Source organism: Palaemon carinicauda, chromosome 28 (genome assembly GCF_036898095.1).
Source record: "Palaemon carinicauda isolate YSFRI2023 chromosome 28, ASM3689809v2, whole genome shotgun sequence".
In the NCBI taxonomy this organism is placed as follows: domain Eukaryota; kingdom Metazoa; phylum Arthropoda; class Malacostraca; order Decapoda; family Palaemonidae; genus Palaemon; species Palaemon carinicauda.
Window position 1 is genome coordinate 39,685,379 of NC_090752.1, and position 19,176 is coordinate 39,704,554.

At 35.1% G+C, this 19,176-nt stretch overlaps 2 protein-coding genes across 2 annotated transcripts in view; one reads left to right on the forward strand and one right to left on the reverse strand.

Moving 5' to 3' along the window:
- The window catches only part of LOC137621778 (uncharacterized), a 1,028,309-nt gene that overhangs the window by 167,411 nt on the left and 841,722 nt on the right, over positions 1 to 19,176 (reverse strand). The gene's annotated exons all lie outside the window — the stretch shown is intronic.
- LOC137621515 (uncharacterized) lies at positions 10,483 to 14,879 on the forward strand. The gene has a single exon (XM_068351869.1). The coding sequence runs from the start codon at positions 10,949 to 10,951 to the stop codon at positions 13,559 to 13,561; it is 2,613 nt and encodes an 870-aa protein (XP_068207970.1). The 5' UTR covers positions 10,483 to 10,948; the 3' UTR covers positions 13,562 to 14,879.

Sequence of the window (19,176 nt, forward strand, 5' to 3'; positions counted from 1 at the left end):
GACAAGCAGCACTTTATTGCATCCGTCTCCCGTAGATGCCAATGCAGGCCTCACCATAATATTAGATTAAGAGCACGATTGGTCTCTGCAGGTCGGTATCAAAGTGCTAAGCGAACCTTCGACCGTTGGGTGGAAATCCATGAAGCAAAGCTCGCGAAAATGGGTCTTGTTGACCCGTGCCCTGTGGAACGGTTTGGTATTGGCGCCGCTCTCTGGAATCCAGTTTACCTTGAAATCGAAGTTGGTGTTTGATACAATGGGCGTCCTGGGGAGATTTCAATCAGATTTACAGTTATCTTAATGAAGGGGTTTCTTAGGCGATGACTTCTTTTTTTCGGTTCTTTTTATCTCTGTCGCTGATTTCGGGAATAAGGTGGAGTGATGTATTTATGGAAACAGTGGCATAGAGGGTGATGATGATGGTGGTGACTTCATTAACGATCTATTCTGCTCCGTTTGTAGGTATGTAGAGCTGACATACAGTACACCAGTATCTAAAGTATATTCGGTATCTGTGTACTTTCATTTTATTTGCTTTCGAAAGCGATTTGATTCCTTTCTTAACTAGGCTTTTTTCTTTAAAAATTGTATTTCCATTTCAAGTAGATTCTATTTTCTTTAACAGCACCAATTATTTTCAATTTAATGGTGTTGAATTTGTTGATATTGAGAAAGTAGATAAGCAGGTCATCTAGATGTTCATTTTTCTCTTGTAAAGTTTAGAAAAAAAAAAAAATTACATATATTCCTACAAGAGATTTTAACCCTATAAAAGTGTATTCATATTCAGATACTATGGAATTTCAAAGCAAAATACATTCAAGTATTTGAATTCGTGTAGATGATGACACTTATTCTTGTAAGGTGTCTAAACTTTTTAGTCGTGTAGATGTGTCTTTTGGATAGATAATTCTACCCTCATTATATACAGTTAGTCTCGCCTCCCTACGCATTTTCACATGAATTGTGATTTACCAAAGGGCATATAAATAGTTATATACACACGAGTTTCTACTAACTAGATAACACACTGTTAGTACCAAAATTCACACTGGTAATTTCTTATTTGCTTTCACACCCTTAGTAATTAATTGAGTAGTTACTCAGTACCTATGTTCATACAAACTGCTATCCATTAAATATCTTTGGAGTAACATACAATGTCACGATATGAAATTTTAAACTCTGGCTTTCACGAAAAAAAAAAAAAATGTTCATATGATCAGACGAGTTATTTTTTAATAACTAGCTTGAAAATAATACTGTATACTAACTCAGTCACCCTTTGAGACATAAAGTTGTACATGATTAGGATAAGATCCAACTGTTTACGAAGTTAATGTATTGTAATATAATAACCTGGTATATAACGTTGATATATTCCATTTAATTATACCAAATTCATTTAATGTTATCATTTTCTCAAGACTGTCATGAAAGCAAATTTCAACTTATTTCGAAATGTAATTTTTCAAATATATATATATAATATATATATATATATATATATATATATATATATATATATATATACACATATTATATATATATATATGTTATATATATATATATATATATATATATATATATATATATATATATATATATATATTTACAAATATTAGACTATTGTACAATAAGACTTGAGAGGTGTTGTTATACCCTTCCGACTAGAGTTTCACCTTGGCAGGTAACAACAACAACAATAAAAACAACAACAACAACAATAATAATAATAATAATAACAATAATAATAATAATAGTAATAATAATAATAATAAATGCTTTACTATTTTCAAGACTTTGCATGAGTATCTAAACACTTATAATTATGTAGACAACTTAAGATATATCCATAATGAAATGCTTCAGTCTTGAGCAAAAACAAAGCATGTACAGAGTTTCAAAGCTGAGGATAATGCGATACCACCCGTCTGCGCTGCATCATATTTTAAGTTCAGGTGTCGCTTGGAACAAGATTTATAAGCGGGTAATTAGTCAGGTGTTTTCGAGACCGAGTTTTTCTTACACTTGCCCAAATTGGGTGAGGTATTGTTATTGTCTACTTTTTCCCCCCTTGTTTTCTCTTTTGTTGGTGTGAAGTCTGTCAAAGGTTACCTTTTGTCCTTATTTATTTATCTATTTATTTATATTTACTCTTAAATATTTATTTACTTATTGATTTATGATTAATGAATAGAATAAAATGGTCGCTACCATCTTATATATAATACACTACTATTCAGCACCGCCAGCTCAGCGCCGCCGATTCAGCGCCGCCAATTCAGCGCCTGGTCATTTCAGCGCCAAAAAAAAAAAAAAAAAAAAAAATAGCGACAGCCATCTCAGCGTCAGAAGAAATTTTAACTCTCTCTCTCTCTCTCTCTCTCTCTCTCTCTCTCTCTCTCTCTCTCTCTCTCTCTCTCTCTCTCTGAAACGGGTCCAAAAAGGACGTGATGAATATTTAGAGAAACTTAAGCAGGTCATGAGCCTCAACAAAAGCTATTGAGATACCGAAAGGCAGACGAAAGAATATTAAGAATCTTATCGGATTATGGAAACAGAAATGAGGGTGAATATTTACAAGCTATTGCGCATAACTTATTAAACTAGGTTTACTAATATTTGTATTTTGAACTTTTTTTTTTGGACTATTTTAACTATTTAGTAGGATAAATACTTTTTATCAATAAATATTTGTTCAAAACCTTTTCTATTGTTTATAAACACAGTAGTATAAATACTTTTTATCAATAAATATTTGTTGAAAACCTTTCCTTTTGTTTATAAACACACACACACACACAAATTCCACACTTCCACGGCGCTGAAACGCCAGGCGCTGAAAATGCATGGCGCTGAAATGGCTGGTGCTGAACTGGCGGCGCTGAAATGTCCCTACCCCGCCTCAGTGTGTATGATACAGTGTATAATTTCACAAAATTATATATTCTTTTAAATTAAACGGACCTAGATCTTACGTTTTACATGTATGCTGAATATTATTAAAGGCTATCCGTTTATTATGATCACATAATATTTCATCTTTATTATTATTAACATCATCATCATCATCATCATCATAATAATAGTAATAATATGTAAACTAGGTTTACTGGTCGAGAGGTGTAGAATATGTATATTTACCTTTTAATGAACACCCCATCCTTAATTATGTAATACACTCTTTCATAAAGTGCGTAATAACAGTAATTGCAAAGGCATCCTTGAGCGTTAGTCAACGAGGAAGTGTGAAATGCGTTGATAATAATCTTTTTAATACGTGTATGATATTCTCTCTCTCTCTCTCTCTCTCTCTCTCTCTCTCTCCTCTCTCTCTCTCTCTCTCTCTCTCTCCTCTGCGAATTATATGTAAATGTATATACGGATGATTTTTGGTCAAATGGTGCTAGTTATGGGTAAGGTACGCATTGTCTCCTTAATTTGTCTATGAAACCATAGCCCAGAGTACATTATTTTCTTTAAAAACAATTACCTACCTAAAGATCAGTGTAATGTCTCAATCCAATTCATTCCAAAATGGGAAGTAGTGGGAGAAATCAAACTAATTGGTTCTCAAAATCGGTTTTTTTTTTTTTTTTTTTTTTTTTTTTTTTTTTTTTTTTTTTTTTTGTAAAAAGGTTTATTGGTTTTACTTTACTTGAAGATTTTCATTAAACTAAAAATGCCTGTGTGAGATACGAGTTCATACAAAGGTGATTTTAATTCGTTAATAGAGGCCTCTCAAAGCCTTGATTAGAAGCAGAAAAATCACTCTTACTTTGTGTTATTCGGGTTTATAATCCTATGTATGAACACTGACTGTTGTAAAGGAACTCATTTATAATTTCAGGCATCACCTGATGGATTCCCTTTTAATTCCATAGACCACATTAACGCCAATGGAATGAAGATTTATGACTACGCGGACCTGACAGGTAGCGCGGCCCGGCTAGTAGACGGCCTATAACATCCTCGGCGACGTGACCTACCGAGGAACAGAGTCGAGTTCCCGACGGAGTCTGAATGTAGTTTTGAAACCGCCAACTATTTTGGAGGGAATGCCGGCGTATAACTGAATCCTTTATTTTTCAATCAACCAACTTTCTTGGTTGAATAATTATCAATTCATTCATTGATATGTATTATTGACTTTTATTCATATACATTCACATGACAAAGACCAGAAACCGGATAATTAAAAAAAAAGAAAAATCCTGTATTCAAGTTTGTTGTGATCCGTATGTAAAAATATTTGATATTCTACCTAAATATTATATTGACGAAGCCTTTTTATCATGTTTTATTTATTATCTATCAATCCGTTGCATAAGTATCGACGATTTTAAATTTTGTTCTCCAAATCAAGACTTGCATGGAATTTTAGCCATGCCATTATCTTATGCTTTGCATATACATGAAAACTTTTGGCAGAATTGTCTCAATTTCTATTTGCCTCTTACAAAGCAAATCCTTTTATTTTTTTCCGCTCTGTAGGAATTGATCTAAAACCACAACGTCAGACCAAAAACACACATTATCAGCTTCCCTGGTATTATCTCTTCAGTTTAATGGTGATATATAGCCAAGCTAAGTCCTTCAAAAGAGGGCAACCGTGTTACCCCCATACGAATGGGGAAAAACTACGCTAATAGACCTACATGTAGATTGATGCTGGTAATCAATGTGTTTCAAGATTGAGCTTTTCTGCACTGAAACAAGACCAAATTCAGGATCCGTTTATTTGTTTTCCTCGATGTATGTTTTGTTACCTAACATGAGCAATTTTCAAGTCTTGAAATTTCATTTCACATCGATGTCTAGCTTCTGATTTAGTGTCGATATATATATATATATATATATATATATATATATATATATATATATATATATATATATATATATATATATATATATATATATATATATATATATATATATAACGTAAAACATAGTGTACCTCTGTTCATCAAGGCAGTTTATCAAGTGCTTTATACTTAAACAGCAGTTTGTATTGCAACCTCATTCTGATTTGCTGAGAACTGAGCGACTAATACATTCTGGTGCCACCCCTTCATAGGAAAAAAACTATTGTAATATAATACATATATATATATATATATATATATATATATATATATATATATATATATATATATATATATATATGTATATATATATGTATATATATATATATGTATATATATATACATATATATATATATATATATATATATATATATATATATATATATATATATATATATATATATATATATATATATATATATATATATACAATGCTGGTGCTTGATAATTATTTACAGAGAATTATAAGTTTCATCAAACCTGGCTCATCCAAAGGTTTGAGCGGAAGTTATCCAGATTTTTCTCAAGCTCTTAGATTGTATATCATTATGTGCCAGGCAATATTCTTAAACGGAATACTTGCATGTGATGTGGTGAGGGAAATTGGAGGTTACATTCAAATCATTGATGTGTAAAGATGACACAAGATGGAGGGAAAGTTGGGATGAATGGCGTCAAGAAGAACAGATCAAGAGGATAACTTCCTTATTGAAAAGAGTAGCTTAAAGAATAGCTCTCAGATCAAAGACTTATGAAAAATTGCGTGTATTTTGGAGATTACCTTCTTCAGTGTTTTGCTGTTTGTGGTCTTCATAATAGCTATAAGGTATAAGATATATACTCTTGGTTATCTTCATGATTTGGAATTGTAAAATTTCAAAGTTATGAAAATCAGCATTGGGCTTTATGATGATATTAAAGATAATGATAATGATAATTGTAACGATTATATTGATGTTGATGCTAATAATAAGATGTAATTTTTACACATACACTTGTACAGTATATGTATGTCAAATGTAGAGAGATTATACTCCTTCCATAAATTACTTCCGTAACCTATATATTAAGGGAACAATGTCACCCCGTCCGTTTACTTATTATCTCTACGTGAAACAATCGAACCAAGAAATGAGGAGAGAGAGAGAGAGAGAGAGAGAGGAGAGAGAGAGAGAGAGAGAGAGAGAGAGAGAGAGAGAGAGAGAGAGAGAGAGAGGGTGGGGGATGACTACATGAGGAAGTAGTTCATTAAGGAAGTGTTAAAAGTCATTTGCATGTGTAGTTAGTTCTCGTAGCGTCGCCACCAGGAAGTCCCACCTTGTGGGGAAACGGTGACTTCATCTTGGGGAGGCAAATGAGCGTAAATGACTCATGTTTCTTGATTCTCGTCTTTGTGTGAAAGATTTGGTTCCAGTTTCCACTGTCCGATTTACCTGCGTTGGATTTCGTGTGTTCGTAAGTGAGCCTTTCTAGTGGCTGTTTAGTTCTATGGCTAATTGAACCTAAATAACATATCAGTTCATGATTGGGGTTTGGCCACTCTTCAACGCCACGCTGGCCATTGCGGATTAGTGATGGTGGGAAATTTTCGTCTGATCGCTCATAGCAAACCAACATAGTGTGGGTGGTCCTGACTAGTACACCTATGCTGATCATGGCGATCCGCAAACTCTTTCACCACGTTAGGGCATGGGCTTAAAGTCAGTGACTTAATCGTGAGATGACTGATAGAAAGTTTAAAATTTTGTCTTTTCATGAGTGGTTGAATTGGAAACTCTCCCACAGAAAGGATAAGACGGTAAGCCATACATTTGAAGAAAGCCTCATGACCACGTTTGGCACCGATGCCATTGACTGTCTCGTTGGAGGTCTGTTTGGTACTGAATCTTTTCACTAACTTTAAGGTGGCTGGTTGGTACTAATGCTATTGACTGGAACTGCAGCTTCTTCCTGTTCCCTGGGATGAATGGTTGCTTCTGAAACTGGCGGTCATTTGGGTTTCTCGTTGGCGATGAAGGTACTGACTTTTCGTCCGGAAATTAAGTGGTATATCTTTAAAGATAACCTTGTTGGTTCTGAAGCCATTGACTGTCTTTTGATTTTTCTGGTAAATCTAATAACTCTCACAAAATAAAATTTAGTACCATTTATATTGAGTGGTAAACAGGACGACTGGTTTTATGCCGGCACCACTGGATCAAGTTTGGTTTCAAGATAGGATTTTTTTTAATGGAATTGCAAAGCTGAATTATTTGAAATCACCGTAGTATATTGAAAAACAAAATATCTAATTTAAAAAGGTATAGTGACTAGTAGCTATTGGCTCTCGTAATAGTACTGAGTATTAATATTGTAGTTACCTATTGGCTTACAGGATGACTGGATACCTGATTAGCACAAACAAGTTCTTGTTACATGGCATATGAATATTGACGTAAGTAGTGTGTACAAACAAGTGCATCTTATGATGACAGTTAAATTTAGATAAAGGACTGATAGGTTAGAAAAAATATAACGATAATTAATTTAGGAGCTGACTGCTTGATATAAACGAGTGCTTCTTAGAATGACATTGAATAAATTGAATGAAAAAAAGTAACTAACTTTCTTAACAATACCAATACCTCATTAGACATAGGCAGGACCCTCCTGTAAGAGGGTCCAGGTCGTTGGCTACGCCTGGTCGAGTAAAACCATCAAATAGATTGGGCGTGTGATACCGTTTTCATCTATCAGAAAAAGGGATAGGTAATTGGTATCACGATGATTTTCTAAAATGCGGAGCCGCGTATGCCTTTGTGGTAGAGCAGCCTAGTCATTGGAAAGAGATAATTCACAGCGGAAAGTGGACGTCCTTCTGGTTTTGTGGCGGCTGACCAAGGCCTCTGCTTCCTCTCCGCCCGGTCCGTTTTTGGGTTGAGTTTACGATGTTATGAATTGTTTCACACTTCAGTTTTATTTACGTTGTTATTGATTTTGGTTTGTTGAGCTATTTTGTTGCATTTTATTTTATTTTTTATTTTTTATTCTATTTTTTTTTATTTTCTTCTAGAGATGAAAAATAAATCATGTTTTCATTTCTTATTATGTAGCCTGTAATTTTTTCCTTCTCAAGTTTGAAAACGATTGCATCTCGACGCAAGAACACGAACAGCGAGAAAGATAAGCTATCGTCTGAATCAAATCTACGGGAAATTGTGCTCTTTTTTCAACCCTTTCACTCGCCGCTGCTAAATATTTTTTTAAAGGTCGCTCTACGTTTCTTAGCTCACATCTGAAGTAATGCGTTTAATTGAGTTTGCTAAACTTTTTACGTCATGTTGTTTTAGGTAACAATCTGTTACGTGTTTGCCAAGCACCGTTTGTTAGTTCTCATGCTGCTAATTCGTGCTTGATTCTGTGTATATCGGATTAAAACAGCGTGAAATTTGCCTTCCCCAGTCCACTCTTGGAGTAGATACTTATGATGGTTATGATGGCGATAATGGTAAAATGATGATTTTTATGATGATATTGCAATATTTGTTCGTTAGTGGTGTTTTGCAATTGGAGTTTCTGGCTAATTTCGAATGGCTGTTATGCCTTGTTTACTGTATTTGTTTGGTTTTTCATCTGGAGTGTTTGCATCATTGTCTTATTGTGTAAATGTTCCCCCATCAAGTTTTTCAAATTTGGCGTTTTTCTCTTTTTATTTGTTCACCTTTACGGATTTTACTGGTCATGAAGCTCTAAATAAATATTTATTCAATAAATTTGCAGACTAAGTATAGTACACGAGATTTAGTTCTAATATTAATTGCTGTGAGCGAGATATTCATGTGTACAACATTATCTGAATGTAATGCGAAATTTTACTAATGGCTAATTTGGCACCTGTAGTCGAGATCAGCAGTACTAACGAATATGAGTTGTGACAAAGTATGCTTTGCTAGTTTGATTGCATATATATATATATATATATTATATATATATATATATATATATATATATATATATATATATATATATATATATATATATTTATTTATATATATATATAAATATATATTTACACCAATTTGTTCATGTATTTATTGTCTAGGTTTCTTATGAAGTTCTTTTTTTTATAGAAATTAGTAATTATTCAGTTACTCATGGCAAGTTATTGGTGTTCAAAATTACCTGCATTGAATAAGCATTGACCATTTTTTTTTCTTTTTTTTTTTTATTATTATTACTGTAATAAGAGACTGCCCATGACTAGACAACGTCTTATTCGAGTTCCCACGCGCAATTGGTTCGTTTTGAGTAATGTATCCAACTCAATGCTATATTTTTTGGTTTTATTGTTATCATTTATTTGTATTTCAAACTATTCAATTGGGGAAAACATCGTTACTTTGGATTTATAGGATTCCTAAAAAAATTTGATTAGAATTTGGGGATTGGATGATACTCACGTTGTATTTTGCATTTATTTACAGAACAATATTACGCTGATTTACAAGTTTGCTTGTGATGATTGTTATGATAGCAGAAATTTTAGTATGCATTTGTTAGATATCTGTGCGTCAGCAAGACGAAATAAAGAAGTTATGGGTGTATGGTAGAAAAGGTAGAATGACTGCAAAACTGGAAGAGCAGTACTCCTATTTTGTGACGTGCCTGAAAAGAGAATAGAAAAGAATGAAATTTTCCTTTAAGTTCTCTTGCTAAGAAATGTTAACGGAAAATTAAGGACGTCTATTTTATCAGTAATGCTGTGATATCAGTGAAAATTACATCTAGATTTTTATGGCATTGTATTTCTCTCTCTAGTTTGTGCATTTGTTTCTGAAATTCTTAGGCTTATTTTCGCATTGTAAATAGTTCTCTGCATTTCAAGATTTTGGTGTTTGTTGTTTTGTATAACATTTTCTTTTTCTTTGTTTTCTCCTCGTCATGTTTTACCCCTTTTTGCTTACAACTAAAGTTTGGTTATCAATTTGATAAAATTTGTTCAAATATTCCGATTGAGTGGATGCTGTTCTATTGTTTATTTATATATTTTTTTTTGTAAAGGTAAGTGTATATACAGTATATGTGATTTCTGTTTCAAGCCATACAAAGCTCTCTCTCTCTCTCTCTCTCTCTCTCTCCTCTCTCCTCTCTCTCTCTCTCTCTCTCTCTCTCTCTCTCTCTCTCTCTCTCTCTCTCTCTCTCTCCTGACATATAGTAATTCAGATTAGGATTGAGCGTTTCCCTTGGAATTACATTGATATATCAAAGTATTTTATCTTACTCTAGTTGAATTTAATGGTGACATTTATTGAAGGAAGCTCTAGTTCATCATATTTCATTCATTTTGCAATGTATTTAATTCGTATTATTTTCGATTATATTTTTAATTAAAGAGGAAAGGAATTGGTTTTCCTCTGAAAAGGGATAAAGAAAAAGCAATTGTTATTCGCGTATGTGAAGTTGAGTGAATCACTGACTTGAAAGCTGCATTGAAATTGAATGCCGTAGTTAGTTCAAGACCACCGACTCCTACAAAATCTGCCTTTATCTCTCCAATTGGGAATTGCTGGGCTCCCTCAGACAGATAGGTGACTTCATGGTATGCAGTGCGGAATGTTGATCACTTTCGCTGTACGGAGGTGTGTTTGTACGTTTGTGTGAGTGTTGGCGGCGACCTCCACAGGGTGGTTTGGGGAACACAGCCCCTCCCACCCAAGATCTCATAGTCCAAACACTACCGCCACCTGCAACTCAGTTGTACGTTTGCCTGCGTCTGGTATAGACGCACGCGCCCTTTCCCGCTTGCCCTTACGTCACGTGACACTCGAGCACATGACAAGGAACAGACTGGACTTTGGTTTCCAAAGATACCTCGAAAATCAAGGATTACCTGTGAATTGTGTCATTGTGGTTTGAGATACATACTTACTGGTGCATAGAAGTCACTGATAACCATAGTAGCATTGCATTGTTTTTGTTAATGAATATTTATTGGCTATTAGCAACCTAACATGGTAAAGTTTGCATCTAAAACTTTTATGAGACACTCAAGTGAAATCAAAGTTCATCTGTGTAGGATGTTAGTGCATCGGTGAGTGTCATGCTACGAGGCGGGGGTTTGTGCTTAGCCGGTCCAGGGGACACAAACATCAACAAAGTGTCCCCTAGGATTCGGGCACTCCAAGACCGCCTCATGGACTCCCTGCCCTCCGACGGTGCCTGGGAGTGCCTCTCTCCTGCGCAGAGGGAGGCCATTATTGCCCTCCATCGGTCCAGGCTCGCTTCGACTGACGATTCAAGCGAACATGGCGAACACGGCCATGGTGGGGCTGGCAGGCCCAGTGCCCTTAAGAAACAGACTCGAACCCAAGGGCTGCCCCGCTTTGGTCGCAGCCGCAGTTACGACGACCGTCTGGAGAGTGAGACGGATGACTCTGGCGTCCGAGGTGTTAATGGCACTAACAGCAGCGGGGCTGCGAGCCATGAGGATGACTCGAGCGACCAGGGTGTCAAACGAGGTGGTCGCTTCACCAAGGCGGTCAGTGCCGACAGAGCGACAAAACGCGACGTGAAAAATGAAATACACGAACTTAATAACACGAAGAACGCCCGAAAGACCGAAATAGTGACCAATGGTTTCGGCAATGTGAACAAAATAATTTCAAAACAAATGAACAAGTGTGGGGCAATAACTAATGGGCCGTCCAATATAACTTTAGATTGTAGGAATGTGCAGGGGGAAAAGAGGCGTAGGTCACGTATCGATGTGGAGGGAATATTTAGAGACTGTAGTTTGGAAAGGAATTTGGAAGCAATACGGGAAAACGGTTCTTCTAAAAGGACACCTGGAAGTGAATCCCAACAAAATCGAGTAGGTATAAGTAGAAGAAATATTTTAGCTGAGAGCTATGATAGTGAACACAAACTCCATTCTCTAAAGGAAGTCAAAGAGACCGTGTCGTCCGAGGAATATGACAGTGGGGTAAATTTCAAGAACGATGACAGTGTTGACGATTACATGAGAAACAGACAGAAAGGTGGCTGTGATTTAAACAATGATTTCGAGTCCGATCGTACCCCCAGAAGTGACAGCACTTCTCCAACGTTGCCCATCAAAAAGGACAGGTCCAACGACGTCATGCGATCAAAGGGAGACGACTTAACAGTAAGGAAGCCCTCTTCTGAAAAAGACCCCTTCGGAGGATGGGATCACGTGACAGAAAGGATGGAAAAGACCAGATTACGGGAGAAAGAAGGCAGGTCAGTTATGTCCCATTCCCTTGATAAGCACTATCAGGAAAGAGCCAAGACCAAATCGAGTGGCGAACCCTTGAAGAGCAACCTCAAAGTCGGTTATGGTGCCAAACTCAATTCCGCATTTGACTACCGTACTAATCTCAATCAAGATCAGATGAATAAGTACAGTAGCAACTGGAATAATATGATACTAAGTTGTGATGTTCCTATTAAACCTTCTCAGACTGCTTCCAATGGGCGTGAGTCACGTTTTGCTAAAAATGCTTCATCGGGCGCTATGACTCGAAGCACGGGGAATCTAGCCAATAGATCTGCAATGGCTGCCCAAAAAAAGGGGGAAAGTGCCAACTGGGGTGTTTCAGACCCAAGGAGGACGCCAAATGCAAGTCATGATAGGTCTGCAGGTAAAAAGTACGCCCGGAGCAAAAGTCTTGATCGTAAATACCTTGAAGAAGATACTTCTGATGAAGACAGTGACTTTGAAACTCGTCGTCGAACAGAGAGGACCAGGAGGTATAATCGGGGTAGCCAGGATTGGGAAGTAGGGGATCGTCTAAGACCTGACGACAGAATCCGATACAGAAGCAGGGAAATGCTTGATTATAAATACAATTACAATAATCAGCAGATAAAACCTAAAGCAAAGAGTGCCTGGGACTTATCTGGACAGTCAAAAAAGGTTGATGATGATTTCGACGATTTCGAAGACGTAGGTTTTCGCACACGAAGTGATTTTCGAAGCCGCTGGTTGAGCGAAGACAGTGATGTCACTCGCCGTAAGAAAGTGAGTGACAGCAGTGGAGAGTTCAATCGCATGCAATGGAATCGACGAAGTTGCGACTTTGAGTTGGATTATCCTGGCGAAGAGAGGGAGAGAAAGCTGAGTGAGAAGTCGATCGAGTTTGATCGCAAAAGATGGTATCGCCGTAGCTGCGACATGGATGTTGACTTTGAATATCAAAACAGACAGAGAAGAGAGGTCGAATTTGATGTTGACTGGGGACGAAGGACGTTAGAGCAATATGACGACTATGACCCAGGACCTGTCGTTAGTCCCAAAGGCAATAAGAAAAATCGCATCAGGATTGCTGAACAACAGCTCAAGCAATCACACGACCCTGAAAGAATTAGTAAAGTAAGGTATGGCGATCCCCTCACGACAGACATCAGAAGAATGGAAGACGAGAATGGCAGAAAGATGAGAATGGTTAATGAAAACGGCCGACAAACTCGCATGGATGATTTCGGCGAACGCCGATTGCGTATGGAGGACATCCCTCCTGGGCGTCATCACCAACGCGTGGACGATGATGCTGGAAGACGAACGCGACTGGAAGAGCACTACCGATCGAAAACCAGCATGGGATATCACGGACGGGAAAAGCGAGAAAGAAGTAAAACTCCCCACCTGTTACGCGGTAAGCTCCGACTACTAAAATCCATCCTCTCCTTCTAAAGAGTAATTGCAATAACAACATTCCATTTCTTATGGAAGGGATGTGGCAGCATACGAAGAAATTTCGTAAATGTACATCCTGTAGCGGTGAAGGGGCAGCTATCTTTGCAAAATACACCTGGCGCTCACACTTCGGGTAGAATCTCTTATTGAATCAGTACGAAGAATATTCACAGAGTTACTGCTTTCTTTGTCAACCTATTGTTAATATTTTTCTCTGTGTCATCTGTCAATGACACTTCTTTTAGCTTCGGTTTATTTTGTAAATTTAAGGGATGGGAGACCCCCCTCCATCTCTTACTGCTTCGGGTTAAAATTTTGGCAAAATTGCTGCTTTCACTGCTGCTTTTCAAGTAGAGGTTGGATTTTGGTGGTAATTACCCTGCTTATGTCGTAGCAACAACAACAACAACACACGAAGGTTTCATCGACTCACGAACTCTCTCGAGTACCCATTATTTTTTCTGAAACGATATTGAGAAAAGGACTTTTCCCAGTGTGAAGTTTATGATTACCCAGATTAAAAAAAAACTAAGGGAAAGAGAGAAAGAAATAGAGACAAAATGAAAAAAAGGACGAATTCAGCTGAAGATGTTGCTCAGTGATTTACAAGACTTAGGCAAATCCCGAGACAATCATTTTCGCTGCTTATTGACAAAATGGAGAAGGAAATTGTCCTTGGAAGTTAATGGATTTATTTTCATGTGGTGTAGTAAGGGGAATATATCTGTGTATAGAGAAACATGTTTTTGGTGATGAACTTGGGACAGTTTTTATTAAAAGTGTTTTACGAAGGAAAATCGACGACATAAAAGTCGATAATAAGACGTGATTTGAAATTCAAAGTATTCAAAGCCTAGGCTTCCTATAGTGTAAAATGTTTCATGGTTCTCAACGAGTCTTGTATATGGTATAAAAATATTGTAAAAATTTGAGGCTTATTTTTGTACATTTTTGATAGTACAGTTTATATAACGTATTTTGATTGTATCCATGTTTTTGTGTGATAAAAGAAAGGGTCGTGTACAGTAAGTATCCATTTTGTGTAAAAAATTATTAGATGCTGGTATCATCATCACACTGACACTTACTCCTTTTAGACAGGTTTAAATTCCCTTTTTTTTTTTTTAGAAAGAATTTTATATCGATCTTACTTGATTACTCTATTGTTTATACATACCTGCCATTAGGTGCTCCGTAAAGTAACGACAGCATTTTTTGTGTATATAATCGTATGAAAAATTTCATGTTTTATTATATATTTTCTTCACATTGTCCTTGAATAGTTCTTATGAATTGTATCATATGTAGATTTTATCGACAATATATTGTTCCTTATATTTATGTTTTTTCTTGTTTCCTTTTTTTATCATTAGAATAGTTTGGTTCTTAGTAAAAAAAAAAAAAAACAGAGAGGAAGGATATTCTATCAATTAAACAAACTTTGAATATTATAGCAATGATTACTTGCATTTAGCTTTATGTCACAAGATCTTTCTGTAATTATGGGATGTAATTAAGATGACATGTTTAATTTATTTTCGTTCTTCCTTGCCTCTTTTGTTTTTTATATGTAAATATTCAAGTTTGGTATTGAGCAACTTCATTATACGGATTCATTGATCTTACATGGCTGTTTGTTTGAATATATTTTACCTGCATTATATATATATATATATATATATATATATATATATATATATATATATATAAGTGTATATATATATATATATATATATATATATATATATATATATATATATATAAGTGTATATATATATATATATATATATATATATATATATATATATACACGTATATATACACAATATATTTGTATATATACATACTCATATATAAATATATGTGTATATATGTATATATATATATATATATATATATATATATATATATATAATGTATATATATATATATATATATATATATATATATATATATATATATATATATATATATATATATTCTTATGCTTGAACAAGCATACTTATTTATTTTCGTGCATGTTTAAATTCTTCCAAGAAAATATAAATCTCTTAGTTATCCAGCATTGTTTTACTAAGAGTTCGTTATAACGAGGTTGTTCTGCCAATAGTAGAAAGAAGGATGAGATGCGAGATTCGTGATTGATAGAAACGCGGGTCCATCATTTCCCCTGGTGTAAAAACCTTCTTCAGAATTAGTATAAAAGGAATTAAAAATCCCATTTGTCTTTTGTCTACAGGTTAAGTATTTGATTGTTGTGTATAATTTACATTAATTTTCTGTCTGATTTGAATTCAATGGGGAAACTATAAATGGAAAGATATAAGTGAGAAAGGTAACGTTATTTATTATGCGTCTAGAATGAGAGCAAAAAATATCAAGGAAAACTGGAAAACCAAATCTGGTGTGATCTTATATTTATCACTGATGATTGTCTTTTGGTGACAAAAACATTTTATTATTGAATGAAATAGTATCATGTAGAGAATTTGAAATAACTAAGTTCACGTAATTCTAATTTGAAAGAATATACGTAATTATTTCACAAGAGTAAGAAAATCATACCATTATATCTCTAATGATCACTATTAAACTTATAAATTTCTTAAAATGTAAATTTAAAAGATAATATAATTCAGAGTTAAGGCTAATAAAGTACAAAATTTGAAGATAAAAGCATGAAGGATTGCAGGGTTTATCATTAATCCATGCCACAATAGGTACCCCATTCAAGAAAAAAGAAAAAAAGATTACCAAGGACCTAAATATACTCTGAAATTTATGTGAATTTGTTAATTTTATACGTTTTTTTAAAAAGTAATATTGTTGAAATACAGGAACCATGGAGTTTAAACTTACGACCATAAGATGTTAACATCAACGTTCTTGCATATCGCTCAAGAAGTTGTTGGACAACGATCAGGTAAAAGCAATAATGTTATGACAGAGACAATGGATGAGATTGTTCATGATTGGTGTTTGTCAAGAGTTTACGTGGCAGATGGATTTTCCATGCTAGAAGAAATGTGTATACACTTTATCTAAATTAGGTAGTGTATTATAATCATTAGACAGGAAGCTAACAGAATACCTTTCAATCATACAATATATTCCAGCTGCTTTGTATATTAAATTAGTCTTTGGAAAACGTTGTGCTTTGCCAATAAGAAAAACCAGTCAAGAAGTTTTATCTGGGAAAGGCTGATGAGATGTGGTAAAATAAATCCAAGATGAAGGAACCAAATCTTGTCTCATATAAGCAAGATATTTTAAACATTACATCTAAATGACAATTCCTCCCTATTGCCGACTTAAGTACTTGATGGATGGAGTGTTTTGCATTGAATTAACCATGATCACTTGTGAAAGAAGTATCTGGACTTGAGTAAAAGAGGAGTCTTATGCAAGTGTGGTTTGGTCTCACTGAAACCAGAAAATCTTTGGATGAGAAAGAATAACTATTGTTCTCTCTTTATTGCTGTTTAGATTTATAATACCTTCTCACACTTCATAGCAATTGGTTCCATTCCACTTAATTCAGATTCAGAAACTGAGACAGACAATGCAAGACTACAAGGATACACCTAGATATGATAATTCACTGATGTTAAAATATTTAGTCAACATCAAAATAAGTAAGTATCTTATAACATAAGAAATGAATTCACTTTCATCGACATGTTGAATATTTATATTATTGCTTAATGTGTTTTATTTAATATACAGACTTTAGTTCATTGGCTTAATCTCCTATGTTAAAAATTGCTTGCTTTGGTGATTTGCTTGTTCATCGGGCTTTGCTTTGGTAGCTTTCAGCTTTTAGAAATGGCTTTGCTTTCGTGATGATTAAAAATTCTTTGCTCCAGTTTAAGCTTTCCATGAGATATGTGCATTTTATCTCATGTTCTTTGCATCCCTCTCTCTTATAACTTTTATTTTTCCTTTGCCATTATGATTTGAAGTTTCAATTCGCACTTGAACCATAAAATAATCACTTTCTCTGCAGTTATATAATTTTTCAAACACTTGTACTTATTTTTTTATTTAGTGTTAATATTTTCATTATAAAGATGTACCTAATTTTTATTCAGTGTTAATATTTTCATTATAAAGAAGATATGCAAGTGACATTATTTTTCTGTTCATTAAGTAGTACTCATATACTTTAGCTATTATAGTAGACAGTATAAAGTATTTGGTAGAATGTTTTCATATACAAGAAATTGAGAGATTTTGTATTTCATTCTAAATCCTGATGCCATGTCAGATATAAGCGTATACGCTTACATAAATTAGTAAAAATATCAATGTGTCACAATACATTTAGCAATACCATCTGCCGCTCTTCTGGTTTCTGACTCGCCTTGAATACGTCGATTTCATAGGGCAGTATATTACAGAGGAGATTCTGCGTAACCATGTGTTAATAAGTCCTCAACGGCCCCCCTCCCCCTCAATCCTTCCACCAAGTCCAGCAACTTTCGGTTTGCATGTTGAACGAAGGCCGGTTTGACGAAGTGGTTTACGAAAGCGAAGGTGATTCGAGGACTCTTCGAATAACATGGTTTTAGAAACGTTCGGCTCTTCGGAGCAGCTGACCGCAGTGAAACTGCTCAAGATGACCGCCGCCACCACGTACGGCCTTCGCTTTTGCTAAACAAAGCTGACGTTAACCAGATAGAACATTATTGCACATTAATTTATCCGTAGTATAACTTAAATAACACTTTGGTATTTCATGAACGAGTGTGTTATGTATCGATGTTTTGCGCCAAGTTGCACGTAGTATTTTTATTATTCATTCATTTATATGCCCATTTTTACTTTTATTTACCACGGAAAGTGTCATTTGGTAGTTATCAAATGTTTATTTTCCCCTTCCCATTTGCTTCCTCCACTCTTCGTTAGCCTTGCTTTTGTTTTATTTGTAGATCTTTTATTTAAAAACTGTGATGAAGGTTGTTTGACAGGTAAGTTGCAAAGATCATCTAGTAAAGTTACCATATTTGGTTATATATCTTATCCTAAGTTAAGTTTATACGATTTCTCTGAAGTCAAACAATTCTTGTTTAACGAAACAAAACCGCAGAAAGAAGAGCATACATTCTATGGTTTTATAGAATGAAGTGATTAATTGTGAAAATTAATATTGTAAGAAAGTCATATAATATAAACTTTATTTACCACAAATGTATGAAAATGAATGATTCATCCATTGGATTCCTAGAATGGGTCCATCAGATAACGGTAGTCTTGATTTACAGAGGATGTCAACCGACGGCTCCGTGTTGTGACTTGAGGTGTAGTATTTGGCCCAGTTTCAGTAACGGGACACCTGGTTTTGGGGGAAGTCTGCCGGCCAGGTATATTCCTCGGCGGGATGGGGGAGATGGGGATGTGGGAGGGGGGTTAGCTGAGAAGTGATATCGTATACTGGGAAAGGGAAGATTTGGGGCATAGGGGAAGGGGTAAATGAGATGGTGGGATGTCAAAGTTCACGGTGCCTATGGTTGCGAGACGGAGGATATAGAATTACATTTCGGTTTTGCAATGACGAAATATTTACTTTTTTTTTTTTCTTTTGTTATGAGGAAACTCGGTGATTCTAGTGT

Coding starts and splice junctions, on each gene's coding strand:
- LOC137621515 (XM_068351869.1), top strand. CDS start 10,949: ATGCTACGAGGCGGGGGTTTGTGCTTAGCCGGTCCAGGGGACACAAAC.